General features: G+C 58.3%; 6 protein-coding genes across 6 annotated transcripts in view; 3 read left to right on the top strand and 3 right to left on the bottom strand.

Annotated features, from left to right (window-relative positions):
• The window catches only part of SDRG_15683 (hypothetical protein), a gene marked incomplete at its 3' end in the record, with an annotated part of 2,000 nt that extends 1,951 nt beyond the window's left edge, over window positions 1–49 (top strand). Inside the window, exon 2 of the mRNA XM_008621862.1 lies at window positions 33–49. Coding sequence (XP_008620084.1) covers window positions 33–49 — 17 coding nt within the window. The remainder of the gene's footprint in view (window positions 1–32) is intronic.
• Window positions 50–52: 3 nt separating this feature from the next.
• Window positions 53–4,549, bottom strand: SDRG_15682 (hypothetical protein; the record flags this gene model as incomplete). Its single annotated transcript, XM_008621861.1, has 20 exons — window positions 53–344; window positions 389–514; window positions 575–731; window positions 784–892; window positions 945–1,046; window positions 1,093–1,264; window positions 1,308–1,439; window positions 1,484–1,593; window positions 1,635–1,776; window positions 1,824–2,033; window positions 2,074–2,186; window positions 2,233–2,460; window positions 2,508–2,665; window positions 2,709–2,903; window positions 2,956–3,124; window positions 3,175–3,278; window positions 3,323–3,536; window positions 3,580–3,679; window positions 3,732–3,838; window positions 3,932–4,549. 20 exons carry the CDS (start codon window positions 4,547–4,549, stop codon window positions 53–55), a joined length of 3,558 nt encoding a protein of 1,185 aa, XP_008620083.1.
• Window positions 4,550–4,628: 79 nt separating this feature from the next.
• On the bottom strand, window positions 4,629–6,723 carry SDRG_15681 (hypothetical protein). Its single transcript, XM_008621860.1, has one exon. The coding sequence runs from the start codon at window positions 6,701–6,703 to the stop codon at window positions 4,667–4,669; it is 2,037 nt and encodes a 678-aa protein (XP_008620082.1). The 5' UTR covers window positions 6,704–6,723; the 3' UTR covers window positions 4,629–4,666.
• Window positions 6,724–6,880: 157 nt separating this feature from the next.
• On the top strand, window positions 6,881–10,045 carry SDRG_15680 (hypothetical protein). Its single transcript, XM_008621859.1, has 5 exons — window positions 6,881–7,134; window positions 7,180–7,436; window positions 7,479–7,937; window positions 7,980–8,465; window positions 8,515–10,045. The coding sequence occupies exons 1-5, from the start codon at window positions 6,891–6,893 to the stop codon at window positions 10,021–10,023; spliced, it is 2,955 nt and encodes a 984-aa protein (XP_008620081.1). The 5' UTR covers window positions 6,881–6,890; the 3' UTR covers window positions 10,024–10,045.
• Window positions 10,046–10,057: 12 nt separating this feature from the next.
• Window positions 10,058–12,128, bottom strand: SDRG_15679 (hypothetical protein). Its single transcript, XM_008621858.1, has 9 exons — window positions 11,962–12,128; window positions 11,848–11,912; window positions 11,657–11,797; window positions 11,301–11,612; window positions 11,046–11,252; window positions 10,755–11,003; window positions 10,502–10,701; window positions 10,330–10,453; window positions 10,058–10,287 (listed from the first exon to the last, which is right to left on the bottom strand). The coding sequence occupies exons 1-9, from the start codon at window positions 12,107–12,109 to the stop codon at window positions 10,135–10,137; spliced, it is 1,599 nt and encodes a 532-aa protein (XP_008620080.1). The 5' UTR covers window positions 12,110–12,128; the 3' UTR covers window positions 10,058–10,134.
• Window positions 12,129–12,940: 812 nt separating this feature from the next.
• Window positions 12,941–14,300, top strand: SDRG_15678 (hypothetical protein). Its single transcript, XM_008621857.1, has one exon. The coding sequence runs from the start codon at window positions 13,005–13,007 to the stop codon at window positions 14,259–14,261; it is 1,257 nt and encodes a 418-aa protein (XP_008620079.1). The 5' UTR covers window positions 12,941–13,004; the 3' UTR covers window positions 14,262–14,300.
• The last annotated feature ends 25 nt before the right edge of the window (window positions 14,301–14,325 follow it).

The following is a 14,325-nucleotide window of genomic DNA, read 5'->3' as shown; positions in this document are numbered from 1 at the left end:
GACAGCAAGCTAACAAACACTTTGAAATGTAGTTTTCGTGGCGTTTTGATATTTATTCCGCGGGGTGGGCGTGGCTTGTCTGCACGGCCAGCTTGTGGACGGTTTGTTTGATGTGCATCGTGAGTGTGTCGCCTGTCGTCGCCTTGACCGTCGTCAAAACCACGTTCGGCAGGTTGTCGAGGGGTAGGGTCGCCACGGGGTGGTACTTTTTCTCGTGCTCGATCGCGGCGGCCACGCGCCGGGCTTGGAGCTCTGTGAGCCTCAAAAAGTCGTCTTGGATGATGCTCCGCGCGAGTTCGTACGACATGTTGGACGAGATCGCCGGCGAAATGGACGCAATTGTCCTATAGCCATTCGTTAAACAGTCTTCAATACATGAATATTGTACTGAAAGTCGTGGACGGCAAAGGAGTAGAGTTCGCACGACTTTGTGAGGACCGTCACGGAGCTCTCCATGCGGTAGTGCTCGTCGGGATGGGCGAGAAGCGCGTACGCCTCAATGATCCCGCCCTCGCTACGCATGGTATCGATCAACATCATAAGCATCAACACCAAACCACATGTTGTTGCATACCCGACCACACGCGCGTTGCGGTTGTCCTTGTCGAGCTGCTCGCACTCGCCGTCCAGAATGAAGTACATTTCAGTGCCTGGGCTGCCGCTGTGGCAGACGCGCTCGCTGCGTAGCACAAGCTGCGGCTTGAGGAGGAACATGGCGTAGCTCACAAAGCCTAATCATGATTTGTCCTGCTTATATATCCCAAATTATGTCGTGACGTATACCTTTGTAGCGCTTCTCCATGCCAGCAATGAGACCGATCGTGAGAAAGGTGTTGGACGCGACGAGCCGCGCCAAGTCAAAGCGGAGGCTCGGGCGCAGCTGACTAAAGATCTAGTGCAATGATACAAATGCGTTATAGACGAGACATATAACCGGCGCGTACTTTCTCCTCGGGCAAGAGGCACATGGTCGAGAGGAGGTAGTCGTAGTGGTGGCGCACGTTGTGGCTCAACCGCGCCGAGAGCCCCGACTCGCGCACGTAATCCTAATAGACGTTATGTTATAATAGGCGATGCACCAGTGGTCGATACCTTCATCGCGTTCTGTCGGTTACTATATTCGCGCGCGCTCGGGTCGTAGTTGTAGATGACCTCGATGATGCCGCTCACGACGTAGGCGTAAATCGTCGAGTTGACCAAGAGACACACGATCGTAAACAGAATTTCGCTCACCGAGAACCGGTACGGGTGAATGTCCCCATAGCTGCACGGTCTATCAGTATTTTTCTAGACCAATAGCAATGTACCCGACGGTCGCCATGGTCGTAAACGCCCAGTAAACCGAGGCCAAGTACCGGTCGCCCAGCGCGACGCGGTTCGAACACAGCCCCGGGTCTTCGTTTTTCGGGAAAAAATATTCCGTGCACCACGTCCGAAGCCTAGACAAGCCGCCTTGTATCTCCGGCGGTGACGAGCGACGCACCCGAGATCTTCCTCTTGGAGCATGATGAAGTGGAAGATACACCCGTTCCAGTGCCCGAAAAGCACCATAATCATGACCAGCTTCAGGAGCCGCTCGCTCGACGGACTCAGCTACGCGTCCCATGAGGGGCCACGGCCATGGCGAAGCGGACCTGGATCGCGTCGCGCACGCGGCCAAACACTTTGCCGATCTTGAGCAGCCGAATGAGCTTGAAGATGCGCGCAATGCGGAAAATGCGCAGAATTTTCGTCGACGAGAGCACCTTGGCCGACGAGGCGGTCGACAAGAAGAGACTAGTTTGGTCCACTTTGAAAATATATGGAGCCAGTCGAGGACGCACCCGCCGATCGTGTCGATGGGCACGGTCGAGACAATGTCGATGAAGAACCAGCCGCGCAAGTACCCAAACGTGATCGTCCTCGCTTGGTACACGAGCTGGTGCTCGGCCGTGTAGAACGCAGTCCGGAACGAAATGATGATGTCGATGAAGAAGACAAAGTCCACAAAGAGGTCGACGCCGAGCCCTTGCCCGGACGGATCCGAGTTGAAGCTAGCCCAGATGAGCTATAGATCCAGGACTAGATCCATACCCAATGCGATACGGCACCATGATGGTCGAGTATATGATTCCCGTGGCGACCGTGAGCTGCCAGTTGATGAGAAACGCGTCGTGGGGGTGGACGATCCAATTTTGATGCGCGAGCTACCTCGTTTGAGTGACATAGGAGTCCTCGGACGTCGTTTCCTACCTTTTGCTCGTTGACCAGCGGGCGGATCGCTGTTTGGATCCGAGCGATCTGCGTGTCGAGCTGGAATGCACTGCTGACGCGCTTCACGTCCTCGTTCTCGTCGTCGCCGCTGTCGTCCGACGACGACGACCCAAAGTCGATGGCTTGCAAGCCGTCGATCGAGGGTATGGTCGCAAACGCTGGCAGCGGCAGCGACATGCCATCGCGCCGCTCTAACGGAGAGGCTCGCTACATCGATTAGATGAGCGGGCGCAGGCGGAATCATTCAGTCGTACCGCGGCGTCGACCGTGCGCCGGTGCCGAAGACTCGACGCCGACGGCTTCTTGTCCAAGATCGTGTTGAACTCGTCGAGTTGGCCGCGCTTGGCCATGAGGCGGACCTTTCGATTCGCGGTCTTTTCAAAGTGAATGAGCACTTCGGGCCAAGTTTCGCCTATGCCATTGGTGGGTGTCGCAGTACTGATAATGGTCTATACCAATGGTGGCAATGACTTGACGGGACAGAAACGTAAGCTCGCAGTACGTCTTGGCCATGGCCGTGCAGAGGCGCACGCCGCGGCCAAAGCGCAGGTGGTAGAGCTCGATCTCGCCAAAGTGCACGCCCGGCGAGAGCTGCATGAGCTCCGTCTCGCCCATTTGGTTCACATACGACTTGACGAGCGTCGCGGACCCTAATCAGCGACAAACATTTGTTTCCGCACCAGCTGGTACAGGGTTCGATACCCTTCATGAGAAAGAAAACATGGGCCGCGATCTCGTGCTGAACGAAAATGCTCTCGTTCTTGACGACAAAGAACGGGTGCATCGCGACGGCCATGTCGCTCACGAGGCCTTCGTGGAACTCGGAGAGAAAGTCGATGCGCGCCACAAACTTGCGCAGAACATGGTGGACCTACGCGCTATATTGGACGAGCATCGTCCAGTATCAACAATATTCGATACCACTTCGTGCCGAAGGATGCTCGGGATGTTTTTCAAAATGGCGTCTTCGTCAAACACGGAGCGATGCCGGTAGTAGTATTCGTAATGGTCCAAAAGCCGCTTGGCTACGTCGGGTTGCAGATAGCAAGATATCAAGAGAAAGGACGACCTGTCATCTTGGGCAGACTGCGCACGATGATGTACTCCTTGATGAGGGTCATGCGTTCGTGCTGCATGCGGCCGCTCGCGTTGAGGTTGTCAACGAGCGATGTGATGTTCCCAATCACGTAACCAAACATAACGACGCCAATGACCATGACAAACATCGCGATCGCCATCTCGAGCTTCGTCTGGGGCACCACGTCGCCGTACCCGACCGACGACTACGTACACTATGTCGAGCGACTGGACGGCAATATGTCATACCATGGTCACGATGGCCCAGTAGAGCGACACGAGGTACTGCAGCGTCTGCTTGTGTCCGTGGTTCTCGTCCATGAGACCGATGGTCGCTGCCCACGAATGGCTAGTCATTGTGTCCCATGAGTATATCCATTTTTCACGATAAAAAATCGCACGGGTTGGCCGTCGACGCGTAAAACCACACGCACGCGACAATGTGCGCCAGGAAAAATACGAAAAAGAGAATCTTGAGCAGCGAGAGGAGACTTTCGTTCACAAACATCTACGCCGCCACAGTATATTGTATGAATCCATTCATTTCAAATTCCAAACCCATAAAAATCCAACAATCAAAAATCGAAAAAAAATTGCGTACCTCTTCTTCCCACTTGGCCAGCATGTGGGCAATGTTGCGGATCCGGGCGAGCTTGAGGAGCCGGGCGAGCTTGAGCGCGCGGAAGACGCGTGCGGTATTGAGCGCGTTTGAGTTGAGCGTCGGGTCGACAAGCGTCGCCACTGTTGCGATCGGCACGGTCGAGACAAAGTCGATGAGGAACCAGCCTTTGAGGTACGCAAGCGCAATGTGCTGCTTGTTGTAGTAGACGAGGCCCGTGACCGGCGACGTTATCCCTGTTCGGAACGAGAGCATAATGTCCAGCGTGAAGACGACGTCCATGAGCGTCTCAAACACGTAGAAGAAGCCGCTCGCGTCAATCGAAAAGCTCACGCGGTACGGGACGACCGCCGTCGTGTACACGACGAGCGCGCCGACGAGGAGGTCCCACTGCAGCTTCAAGTCGCTGTGCGGGTCCAGCATGAGCGGCGGCCGCGCGACGCGCCGGTACCGCGTCGTCGGCTTGGGCGGTACGAGCACTTGGAGGTTCTCGCGCACTTTGCCCCAGAGCTGCTTGCCGCGGTTGGCATCGTCGGACGCCGGTCGACGCAGCAAATTCGAGAGCGAGTTGCGCCGAGAGAGCGACGGCGGCTTGCTCATCTTGTTTGGATGGAGCAGCCAGGTAACCGTAAAATTACCAAGCGTCACTCGACAGCTCTCAACGACCGCAGTGTGTGCAGTGAGATGTTGATGAAACCAAATATTTCGATGAGGTTGTCAGCCACTACTACATGCCGGAGCTACCGTGGGGCACCACGCCTCGAGCGCTGTTTGCGTCGCTGAGAGTTCCCCGCGCGCCGTCACACAGATCGATGCCGGTAGCGGGCACGTTGCGCGGTCGGCTTCGATCGCAATGAATGACAGCAGTCGCCGAAACGTGGCGTTCGAGGCTTTGCACGCCGCGTCGCTCAACTCGATGAGGAACTTCAAGTTGTCCAGAGGCTCATTGGGGTGCATGCAAGCTGGCAAGAGGGTCGCGAGAAGCTGCACGTGAAGAGTTGGGCACGAGCGCACGAGGTCTCGAACGACGCTTGGGGGGTGTAATGGCAGGCAGTACTCGACGTACTGGAGTCGCGCCACGTCATCGGTCGCGAGTCGCACCGCGCGTGCCAGTACGGCGTCCGTGACAGGGCAAAGGTCGCACAGAACGTGGAACGAGGCCCACGCATCGCATTCGAGTGCCCGGAGGAGCATCTCGGGCGTGATCGGCGCACCATGCTGCGCCAAGAGCCGGAGAACGTCCGGGCGGCTGCAGCCAAACGCAACGTCCACCATGGACGCCGCCGTCGCCGGCGAAAAGAGCGGAAGAAGGCGTGCGACGACGTCGACAAGACCCTTGGCACACGCCATGTGCAGACAATTGATGGCAATCGGCAGTCGGTGCTCGGTCGCAAAAGCCAGCACTGCGTCCAATTTGGAAACGTGCAAGCCGGCGATCTCGGTGCCGGCGTCGAGTACAAGCCCGTGGGCCATCAAGACGTCGGCGACGTCGATATGCCCCAAGGCGACGGCCAACGCGAGCGCGCTCGGGGTCTGCGTGACGATGTCGGCGGTCACCGTGCACAGCCATGTGACGAGCTCGACACTGCCGGATGACGCGGCGGCGTCGACGATCGCCCGTGTCGGCGTGAATGCCTTCCGCTCGAAGAGGATCTCGAGGACGCGATGACGCCCTTGCTGGGCGGCGATCAAGAGACACGTCAAGAAGGTTGGGTGGGTGGGGGCGAACCCGACGTCGACAGTCGGATCGAGCGCGAGCACAAAGTCAACGACGTTGGCGCGGTGGGCTGCCACCGCCGCGCGGACGGCGCCACTCAGCGAGACAGCCGAGTTGGACGTAAGGAACCCAAGCACGTTGAGCTGGCCGTTTGCAGCGGCGTACTTGGCGGCGGCCGTCACGATCTCGTCGTCCGCAGGTACTGGCAAGAGCTCCAGCACTCGGACGAGCCCACTGTTCGCCACTTTGACCCACACGTCATTCGAGACATCTTGGCCACACTCGGTGCGCAAGAAGGCCACTGCGTCAGCGCGCCCATACTGAGTCGCAATGTCAATGGCCCTTGGCGTGAGAGCCCCGCGTGCAGCGAGAAGCCGCAAGATGCCCGTGAGGCCACACTCGCTCGCCAACGTACACACATCGAGCGTCGCCCAGCTGGCTTCGTGGTGCTTGTACAAGTACTCGGCGACGTGTGCGCGGCGATGCTTGAAGACCATCACGCAGTTGTCGCGCGACCACGTTGGTGACGCGAACGCGTCAAAGAGCTTGAGAAGCTCCACGTCGTCGTAGCGGCAGAGAACTCTGCGCTGCGCTTGGTCTAGCGTTGTGGCTGACGACGATGGCGACTCAAAGAGTGTGGGCGAGCGCGCGCGGACGTCGAGAAGGTACTTTGCGATCGCTGTGCGGCCGCGGTGGAAGGCGCAGTGGATCGCGTCGACCGAGACGATGGACGGGGCACCGCGTACAAGGCGCTGCGTGGCCTCTAAATCGCCGTTGTAGATGACCAAGTGCAGTGGAAAGCGGCTGTCGCGCTGCTCGAGCAAGGCCAATTCGGCGGGCTGGAGGCGCTCGACGCCGCCGGACTCGTTGAGGAACATAAAGACGGCCTCATGGTGACCATCGGGTGTAGCGTAGAGCACGTGCTCGTGGAAGTGGTCAAAGTACGGCAAAGCGTCTTCGGTGATGCCCTCTTGGTAGCCAAAGATGATGGCGGCCACGGGCGGGCAGCCCAGCAGGATGTCTCCGAAGCTCGCCATTGGGCTGATACACCTCTTTGACTTGATAATGAGTCGGATTGTGAGCATGCATTGTCACAGGTGACAGGATTTTGAAACACTGTATTTTTGCGTCGCCCACAGACTGCCACGTGGATTCGGCATCTGCCGAATATAAGCTATTGTTAGCCGCTCTCGATGTGAATGACCATCGTTGGTCTCGTTTCGCATGACGTCGGTCGTCGACGCGTCCAAACCGCCGAGCGACACGAGCGCCTACGAGCTGCTTGAGCTGCCCAACGGTCTTGAAGTCCTCTTGGTGCACGCTCCCCCGACACTAGCGGCGCCAGGCGAGGACGAGCACGAGGTGGCCGAGATGGCGGCGGCCTGCCTTACCGTGGGCGTGGGCACGTTTGCCGACCCGCCGCAGCTCTTGGGCTTGGCGCACTACCTTGAGCACATGCTCTTTATGGGTATGTAGGCTACCCTTGAAGCTGACCAAGCAGACGCCGGCGTAGGCAGCGCCAAGTACCCGCAAGAGAACGCGTTCGAAGCCTACCTGAGCCGCTACGGGGGCTACAGCAACGCAGCGACCGACTGCGAAGTGACCAAGTATTTCTTCGAAGTCGCGCCACGCGGTTTATCCAAGGCGCTCGATATTTTTGCCAATTTTTTCATCGCCCCGCTCCTCCTCCAAGAGGCCATGGACCGCGAGCTCCTCGCAGTCGACGATGAGTTCCAGTCGGCGGGTCAGCACGACCGCGTGCGCCTGCAGGTACTTTGCTGCCTAGCGTCGTGCCTACATGTATGTATGTAGCAAGTGCTCTGTGACGCAGGACGACGCGATGGCTCGACGCACCCGTACCACCAATTTGGGTGGGGCAACATTGCGAGTCTCAAGGACGCCCCCTCAAAGGACAATATCAACGTGCGGTTGGCCCTCCGCGGATTTTTCGAGCAACACTACACGGCAGAGCGCATGAAGCTTGCAGTGTGCAGCTCCTTACCCTTGGCGACCATGGCGCAGTGCGTTCGAGCGTCGTTCGGCGCCATTCCCAGCTGCACTGCGCCAGGCCTGCGGTATCCGCCGCTGCCGCGGCTTGCATCCCCCCGTCGACTGCTCACGTTTGGGTCCATATCGGAGACGCATGGTTTGTATCTTTTCTTTCCCCTGCCGCCAACGACCACCGGCCGAGCCCGCCAGGCGCAGCTCGCGGCCGCCGAATACATTCGCTATGTGTTGCGGCACGAAGGCAGCAAATCGCTTCTCTACTACGTACGTTCATGATGACGTCGAGGTGCTAAGACTGCGATCTAGCTGCGCCAGAAAGGGTGGGCGACGGGGATCGAAGCCGGTATCGCCGAGACGCAGGGCTACGAGCACGGCTCGTTTGGCTCTATGTTTGAGGTCGAGATCGACTTGAGCCTCCTCGGTGTTGCGCACTGGGACATCATTGTGTCGCACGTTTACTCGATTTTGCATCATTTTCAGCGCTCGTCGAATTGTCCCAGCTGGATCCACGCCGAGTTTCAAGCAACCGCCAAAGTCGCTTTTGCTTTTCCGGCCCCCGTTGACGCCATCAGTCGCGTCCAAGCACTAGCTACGTACATGCTCGACCGCCTGGACATTGACCGGAAAGAGCTGTTGGGTCTGCACCTGGGACCGTGTCTGTACCAGCCCTTCAACCCCGCAGCCATCGCCTCGCTACTCACGTGTCTGGTGCCGACCAACATGCAGGTGGCGCTCCGCACCACCGTCCACTCGTCCGACATTCGTGGGCTTTCCGCTCGGTTGCCGTGCACGGTGCTCAGATTGTCTTATTTTCGGCGTCTTGCTGACGCCTTCTTTGTAGGAGCCCTGGGGCGAAGTTGCATATGAGAGAGCGCGGATCCCAGCAAAGCTCCTTGCGCGATGGACCATGGCGACCCCGGCGCCCTACCGCCTCCCACAGCGCAATCCGTTCGTGCCCACCGACTTTACGATCGAAACCGAGAGTTCGGACGCCACGCCAAAGCGACTGGACGTTCCTGGACGCCATTGGCTCCAGCGCAGTACCTTGTCGCCGCGCGTCACCGCATTTTTCCAGCTCGTGCTGCCATTCGGTCAAGCGTCTCTCGATGCGCACGCAACGTTGTTGGTCTATGTCCGCCTCGCCGAGCTTCGGCTGCGCGAGACAACGTACTTCGCGCAATGCGCTGACATGGACATCAGCCTCCGCGTGCAAGACGGCAGCATCCACGTGCGTGTCGCTGGCTACCGCCAACACCTCCCATCGCTCGTCACGACCCTCTTCGACGCGCTCACGCGGCCCGAGCTACCTCGCGCAACCGAGCTGGACCACGTTGTCGAGTGGCTTTGCGCCGAGCTCACCGACGACGTGGCTGACGTCGGGGCCCTGGCCACGTACATTCGCCTCCAGCTGCTCGACGCGAGTCCCGTGCACCATGCGCTCGACGATATTGTGCGTGCTCTGCGGCGCTTGACACTTGGCGAAGTCTCTGCGTTCATCACGGCACCAAAGCTCTTTGCCCGAGCACGCTTGACGAGCTATGTTGCTGGCAACGCCTCTACGGACACGGCAATAACGCTTGTTCGTCACCTTGTCGCGATGGTGTCGATGCCAGAGATGCTGTCGCCAAGGTCCCACACATTGTACAGCCCCAAGCGTCTCCAGGCGTCGACGTTGCCCGTCAACGACGGCCGCGGACTTCTCGTGCGCGTCCCCAGCGCCCACAGCGACGACACCACGAGCTGCGTCGAGATGTATTTTCAGTGCGGAGCGCTCCATCCAAGGGCATATGCGATTGCCAACGTCCTTCGGGTGCTCATGAACGAGCCGCTGTTCCACCAGCTGCGCACGCTCGACCAAGTCGGCTACCATGTGGCGTGCTATGTCAAGGTGACGCACAACGTGCTCGGTGTCGCCATTCTCGTCGAGTCGGCAACGTGGAATGTCAGTGCGATCGCGCGCCGCTTGGATACGTTTCTGCAGACGACGTTCCCCGCCGTCTTGCGCGCCCTCTCGCCCGACGCGCTCGCGTTGTGTCTCGACGCTGTGCATGCCCTCTGGCAGCGGCCGTCGTCTCCGCACGAGACGTGGGCTGCACTCCTCAGCGGCCAACACACCGTCGACGGCGCAATGGCCGCGGCCGTGCTTGCTGTGACGCAGGAGGACCTTCTTCACACGTACGACGACTGGTTCTTGCGGTCGGCTCAGAAGCTGCGTGTGCACGTTGTGGGCCAAGCCCACTCGGTGCCCAACGTCCCATTCGAGACCTTCTTGGACACAGCGTCGGCCCCGATACTAGTGCAAGACATTCCTCGCTTCAAGCAGCGGCTGCCGACGACACCCAAGCTCTAATGAATCCTGTTTGGTCATAGAAAGCACAGACAACCACAGCCGAGTCGATGCCCACGTGGACTCTATCGATTCGTTTAGGAGATGCGATTAGGCTAGGAAGACGCGACTAGGTTAGGAGAGGCGCTCGGGGGATACCGGCGGGTCGAAGCCTTTAATCGCATCGAGGCTCCCGAGAGACGCCGAGAACCCGTTGGCTTGGCTTTGCAAGATGGTCTTGTACGCCTTGATGGCGGCCTTGCCGCCATTGAGAACAATGTCTTTGGTCTACACCCAGTAAATCGACTTCAATAGCCAAGAGGACTTCACCTCGTTGATGAGCTTGAGCGCATGACGTGCGTCGCGCTGGTAGTGCAGCACGTCGGCGCGGTACTCGCTGTAACGCACGGCCGACTCGTGCGCGTACTCGGCGGGCGCCATTTTGCGGTTGTACCTACATGCATCTCTAGTCGTTGTACTAATAATATAAGACAGATTGTACATGCGCTTGAACGTGTCTTCGCCACCTACTATGCACTTGGGCACGGGTGTCGTGCGTCGAAGTAGGCACGGCATCTTGACGCCGTCCTTGTCGTTGGCAAGGTACTCTTTCATGAGCGGGCTCACTTGCGACGCGTCGAAGTGACTGCGCAGCTGGTGGAGGCGCGGGCCGGACGACGGCGGTGGGATCTTCTCGAGAAGCTACGACCACAAACTTTATCGGCATTTTGTCTCTATCTGAGCGACGAACGCACCAAGGTAAACTCGCTCTTGGAGCGAGGGAACGGCGCCGGCTCGCCCGTCTCGCGCGTCGGCGCACTCGAAAGGCCAAACGCCGAGAGGAGATCCGGCTGGCTGTTGGTCGCAGTCTGCGCATGCGTCGCTACTGCGGGCGCGTGCAAGTCGTCGAGGAGGTCTTCGGGAAAATACTGCTTGCGCATCGTATGCACCGAGATCGGGCACAGCTTGAGACCCAAGAGAAGCTCGCAAATGAGCACAAACACCTACGCCCATGCAACCCTACCCCTGGATCGATGAATACATACTTGACTCTTAAAGTCGTTGGTGTAGAGGTGCCGCGAGCCCGGAAAGAGGTAGTGGAACCCACTGCAAACCGCACTCGCAATCGCGTACGGGTAGATCCGGAAGATGAGGTCCTTGTTCGACCGCAGGAACGAGAGCGTCTTGACGTACTGGCCGCAAATGGCCGCCATAATGTCCTCGTCGTACGACGTGTCGGTCGGCGTTGGTTTCTATTTCGCGTTTTGTAATATGGTAGGACAAAATTGTCCAAAATTGACCTTGCGAAAAATGGTGTAAAATACGTGCCAAAAGAGGTGCTCGAATTGCTTGCACGAGAGGTCCGAGAGCGCAAACTTCTTGAACGTCTTCTTGCCCTGCACGATGCGCATGCGTTCGATCGTGTGCGATATCAGTAGCCGCGCGTTGAGCTCGATCGAGTCTTGGCCGCGCGCGTCCGAGGACAAGACGCTGTCGACGGTGCGCGTCACATGCCGCTCAATGTTGGTCTGCAGTTGCTTCTCCAGGTTCGCGCGCTTGTTGCGCCGCGTCTCGGTCTTGAGGAGCTCGGCTTTGGATTTCTTGATTGTCTTCTAATGCATGGACAATCGTGGGTATTCGACAACACCATGCGTACGTTGCGGGCGCGGGACTTGTCGTCCGGACCAAAGAGTCGCTCCATGAGCATCTGCGTGCGCACGTTCATGGCTGTCGTGGGCGTCTTGGAACGTGACGTGGCAGCGCTGCGGATCGTATAGGGATCGGGCAGCTGGGCAACCTGCCAGACGACGGCGATGAGTGGTGGGAGCTACGATAGACAGGGCGTACGAGCCGCGACGAGTGGTCAATGTTGGCCTTCAAGTCGCACTCGAGGCCATACGCGCGGTCGTCCGCTACCAAACAAGACAGTGTGTCTGCCGTGTGTAGAGTCGTCGATCCCACCGACAGTGCGCAGCGAGTCGAGGCGCGTCTGGATGACGCCAATCATCTGCGCGGAGATGATCTCCTTCTGCGCCAGCGTCTTCTTGGGCTCGTTGTCTTCGTCCTCGACAAAGCTGCCACGCCGCCGCAGCATGTTCCGGGACGACATGAATTGTCTTTAAATAGACTAGGTGCAATCAGATCTGGTTGCTTCGACTAGTATTCTGTAAAGATAGGACAGTCTGGCGCCGACAAGAGAAGACTCGCAGCATGAATAATATCGTTGACGTTGGTTCTACTGTACGATTTAGGCTTGACCCGATCAAATACCTGGTAAGGGGATTATTCTTTTATGCCCTGCAATCGATACGGCTACCTGGAATCGATGGGCGTCCAGGCTTGGATTCGCGCGGGAACATGTTGACTCCGGACGAAACGCGCCACTTTGCACTGACTATCTTGGCTCGTGGATCTTGGTATGCTTTGAAACCGAGCAGCGACAAGATCTCGGTAGATATAATAGTGTCATATTGCGCTCAAGGTCGTCGTTTCTTCGACGTGCGACGCTGGAGTAGCAGCTAAGGAGTAAGGAGTGCAAGATTGGGCGTCCCCACCACCGACTAGCGACCAGAGACCACGCAGACTACATGATTTTGTTGGGATATTTTCTCGGGGGTTTTGCGTGAGTATTGCTGCTAGCTAAACTAATCTCTTAACCGGGATCGAAGCAGGGCCCAGTCGACAACGATTGCGAGTCGGACGCGCGCTTGCATGGCAGAGGCGGGCGAGCGTTGATGTGCGCATACCTGTGCGATTGGTCAAAAAGATCGACAATTGGCACAAAATGTGTCATTGGCCGCTTTTCGTCCAATGGCATCGCGTCGGAATATAATATGCGCTTCGAAATTGTCGTACGTTTTATAATGACTTTGCATACAATAATCAAGTGGGATTAAAACATATGCAAAAGAATACGAGCGTTGCTAAAAAAGATGTATCCGGCCAAACGAATGAGCTTGACGTGAAATTGAGGGTGGCCGCGCCGACGCTCCGAGATTGCCGCCATGGACACGCCACCTCCTCCGTCCAAGCGGGCGCGTGGAGCGTCGCATGGGACCGCTTCCGCATCGGCCGCCGGCAAGGCCAAGGCTGCATCGGCGCTGAGCACGCCCGCAGCGACGCCCAAGACCGAGGCGAAGACGCCAAAGCACAGCACGCAGGCCAACACGACGTTGAATGCGACCGGCGCGCCCATGTACATGGGCCTCCCGATGGGCATGTCGTACATGCCGCTCAACCCGATGAACTCGTACTTGAAGCGCAACATGCCACAACCGCTTTCGATGGACCCGGCGCTGCTGCCCAAGACCAAGACAGAGCCCGGAAGCGCGTCAAGCAGCAGCAAGAACCTGAGCTCGCCGGGCACGCGCTACGACAGCTCGTTGGGCCTGCTTACGAAGAAGTTTGTGTCTCTCATCCAGTCGGCGGCCGACGGCAACCTCGACTTGAACCAGGCGGCGCTGTCGCTGGGCGTCCAAAAGCGGCGAATTTACGACATCACAAACGTGCTCGAGGGCATTGGGCTCATCGAGAAGACGAGCAAGAACAACATTCACTGGAAAGGCGGTGCGGGCGTGCGCCAGGCGCGGGCGTCGGTGCACGGCGTCGGGTTTGCAGACGACGACGGCGACGACAGTAGCAGCAGCAACGCGCTCTTTGCCTCGTCGGCCACGTTGACGAGCGACGTGGAGAAGATGAAAGACGACGTGTCCAAGCTTGTCGAAGAGGAGAAGCTCATTGAGCACTTCATACGGCACATGACGCTGAGCGTCAAGCAGTTGCACGACGAGCAGAGCGACGGCAGTCGGTCGCCATCGTCGTCCGCATCGCCTGACGCCGCGCGCTGTTTCATTTCGCATCAGGACATTCGGTCGCTCGAGTCACTCGCCGACCAGAGCATCATGGCCATCAAGGCGCCGCCGGGCACGACGCTCGAAGTGCCGGACCCGGACGAGGGCATGCCGCCGGGCTCGCGGAGGTTTCAGATCTTCCTCAAGGCCAACGAAGGGCCCGTCGACGTCTATTTAGTAAGCCAGGCGCAGTCGGAGACGATCGTCAAGGAGGAGCTGCCGTTGGAAGCGCACGAGGACACCAACGGGCTCTTCAAGCTCGCGCCGCTCAAGGCGGACCCCGACTTTTGCTTCAACCTGGACGAGACCGAAGGCATCTCTGACTTTTTCGGGGCCTACACCGAGTCGAGCCACATTGGCATGCTGGACGACGACGACGTCGGCCACGTAGACGACGACGACACACATTAATAATTATGCACACGAGGCTGCCACGTCATATCTCTGCAATTGAACCGTGTCTTAAAAGTGGCAC

The sequence above is a fragment of the Saprolegnia diclina genome (genome assembly GCF_000281045.1).
Source record: "Saprolegnia diclina VS20 unplaced genomic scaffold supercont1.98, whole genome shotgun sequence".
In the NCBI taxonomy this organism is placed as follows: Eukaryota; Oomycota; class Saprolegniomycetes; order Saprolegniales; family Saprolegniaceae; genus Saprolegnia; species Saprolegnia diclina.
The sequence above is the reverse complement of the archived record's forward strand: the minus strand, read 5'-3'. Positions and strand labels throughout refer to the sequence as shown.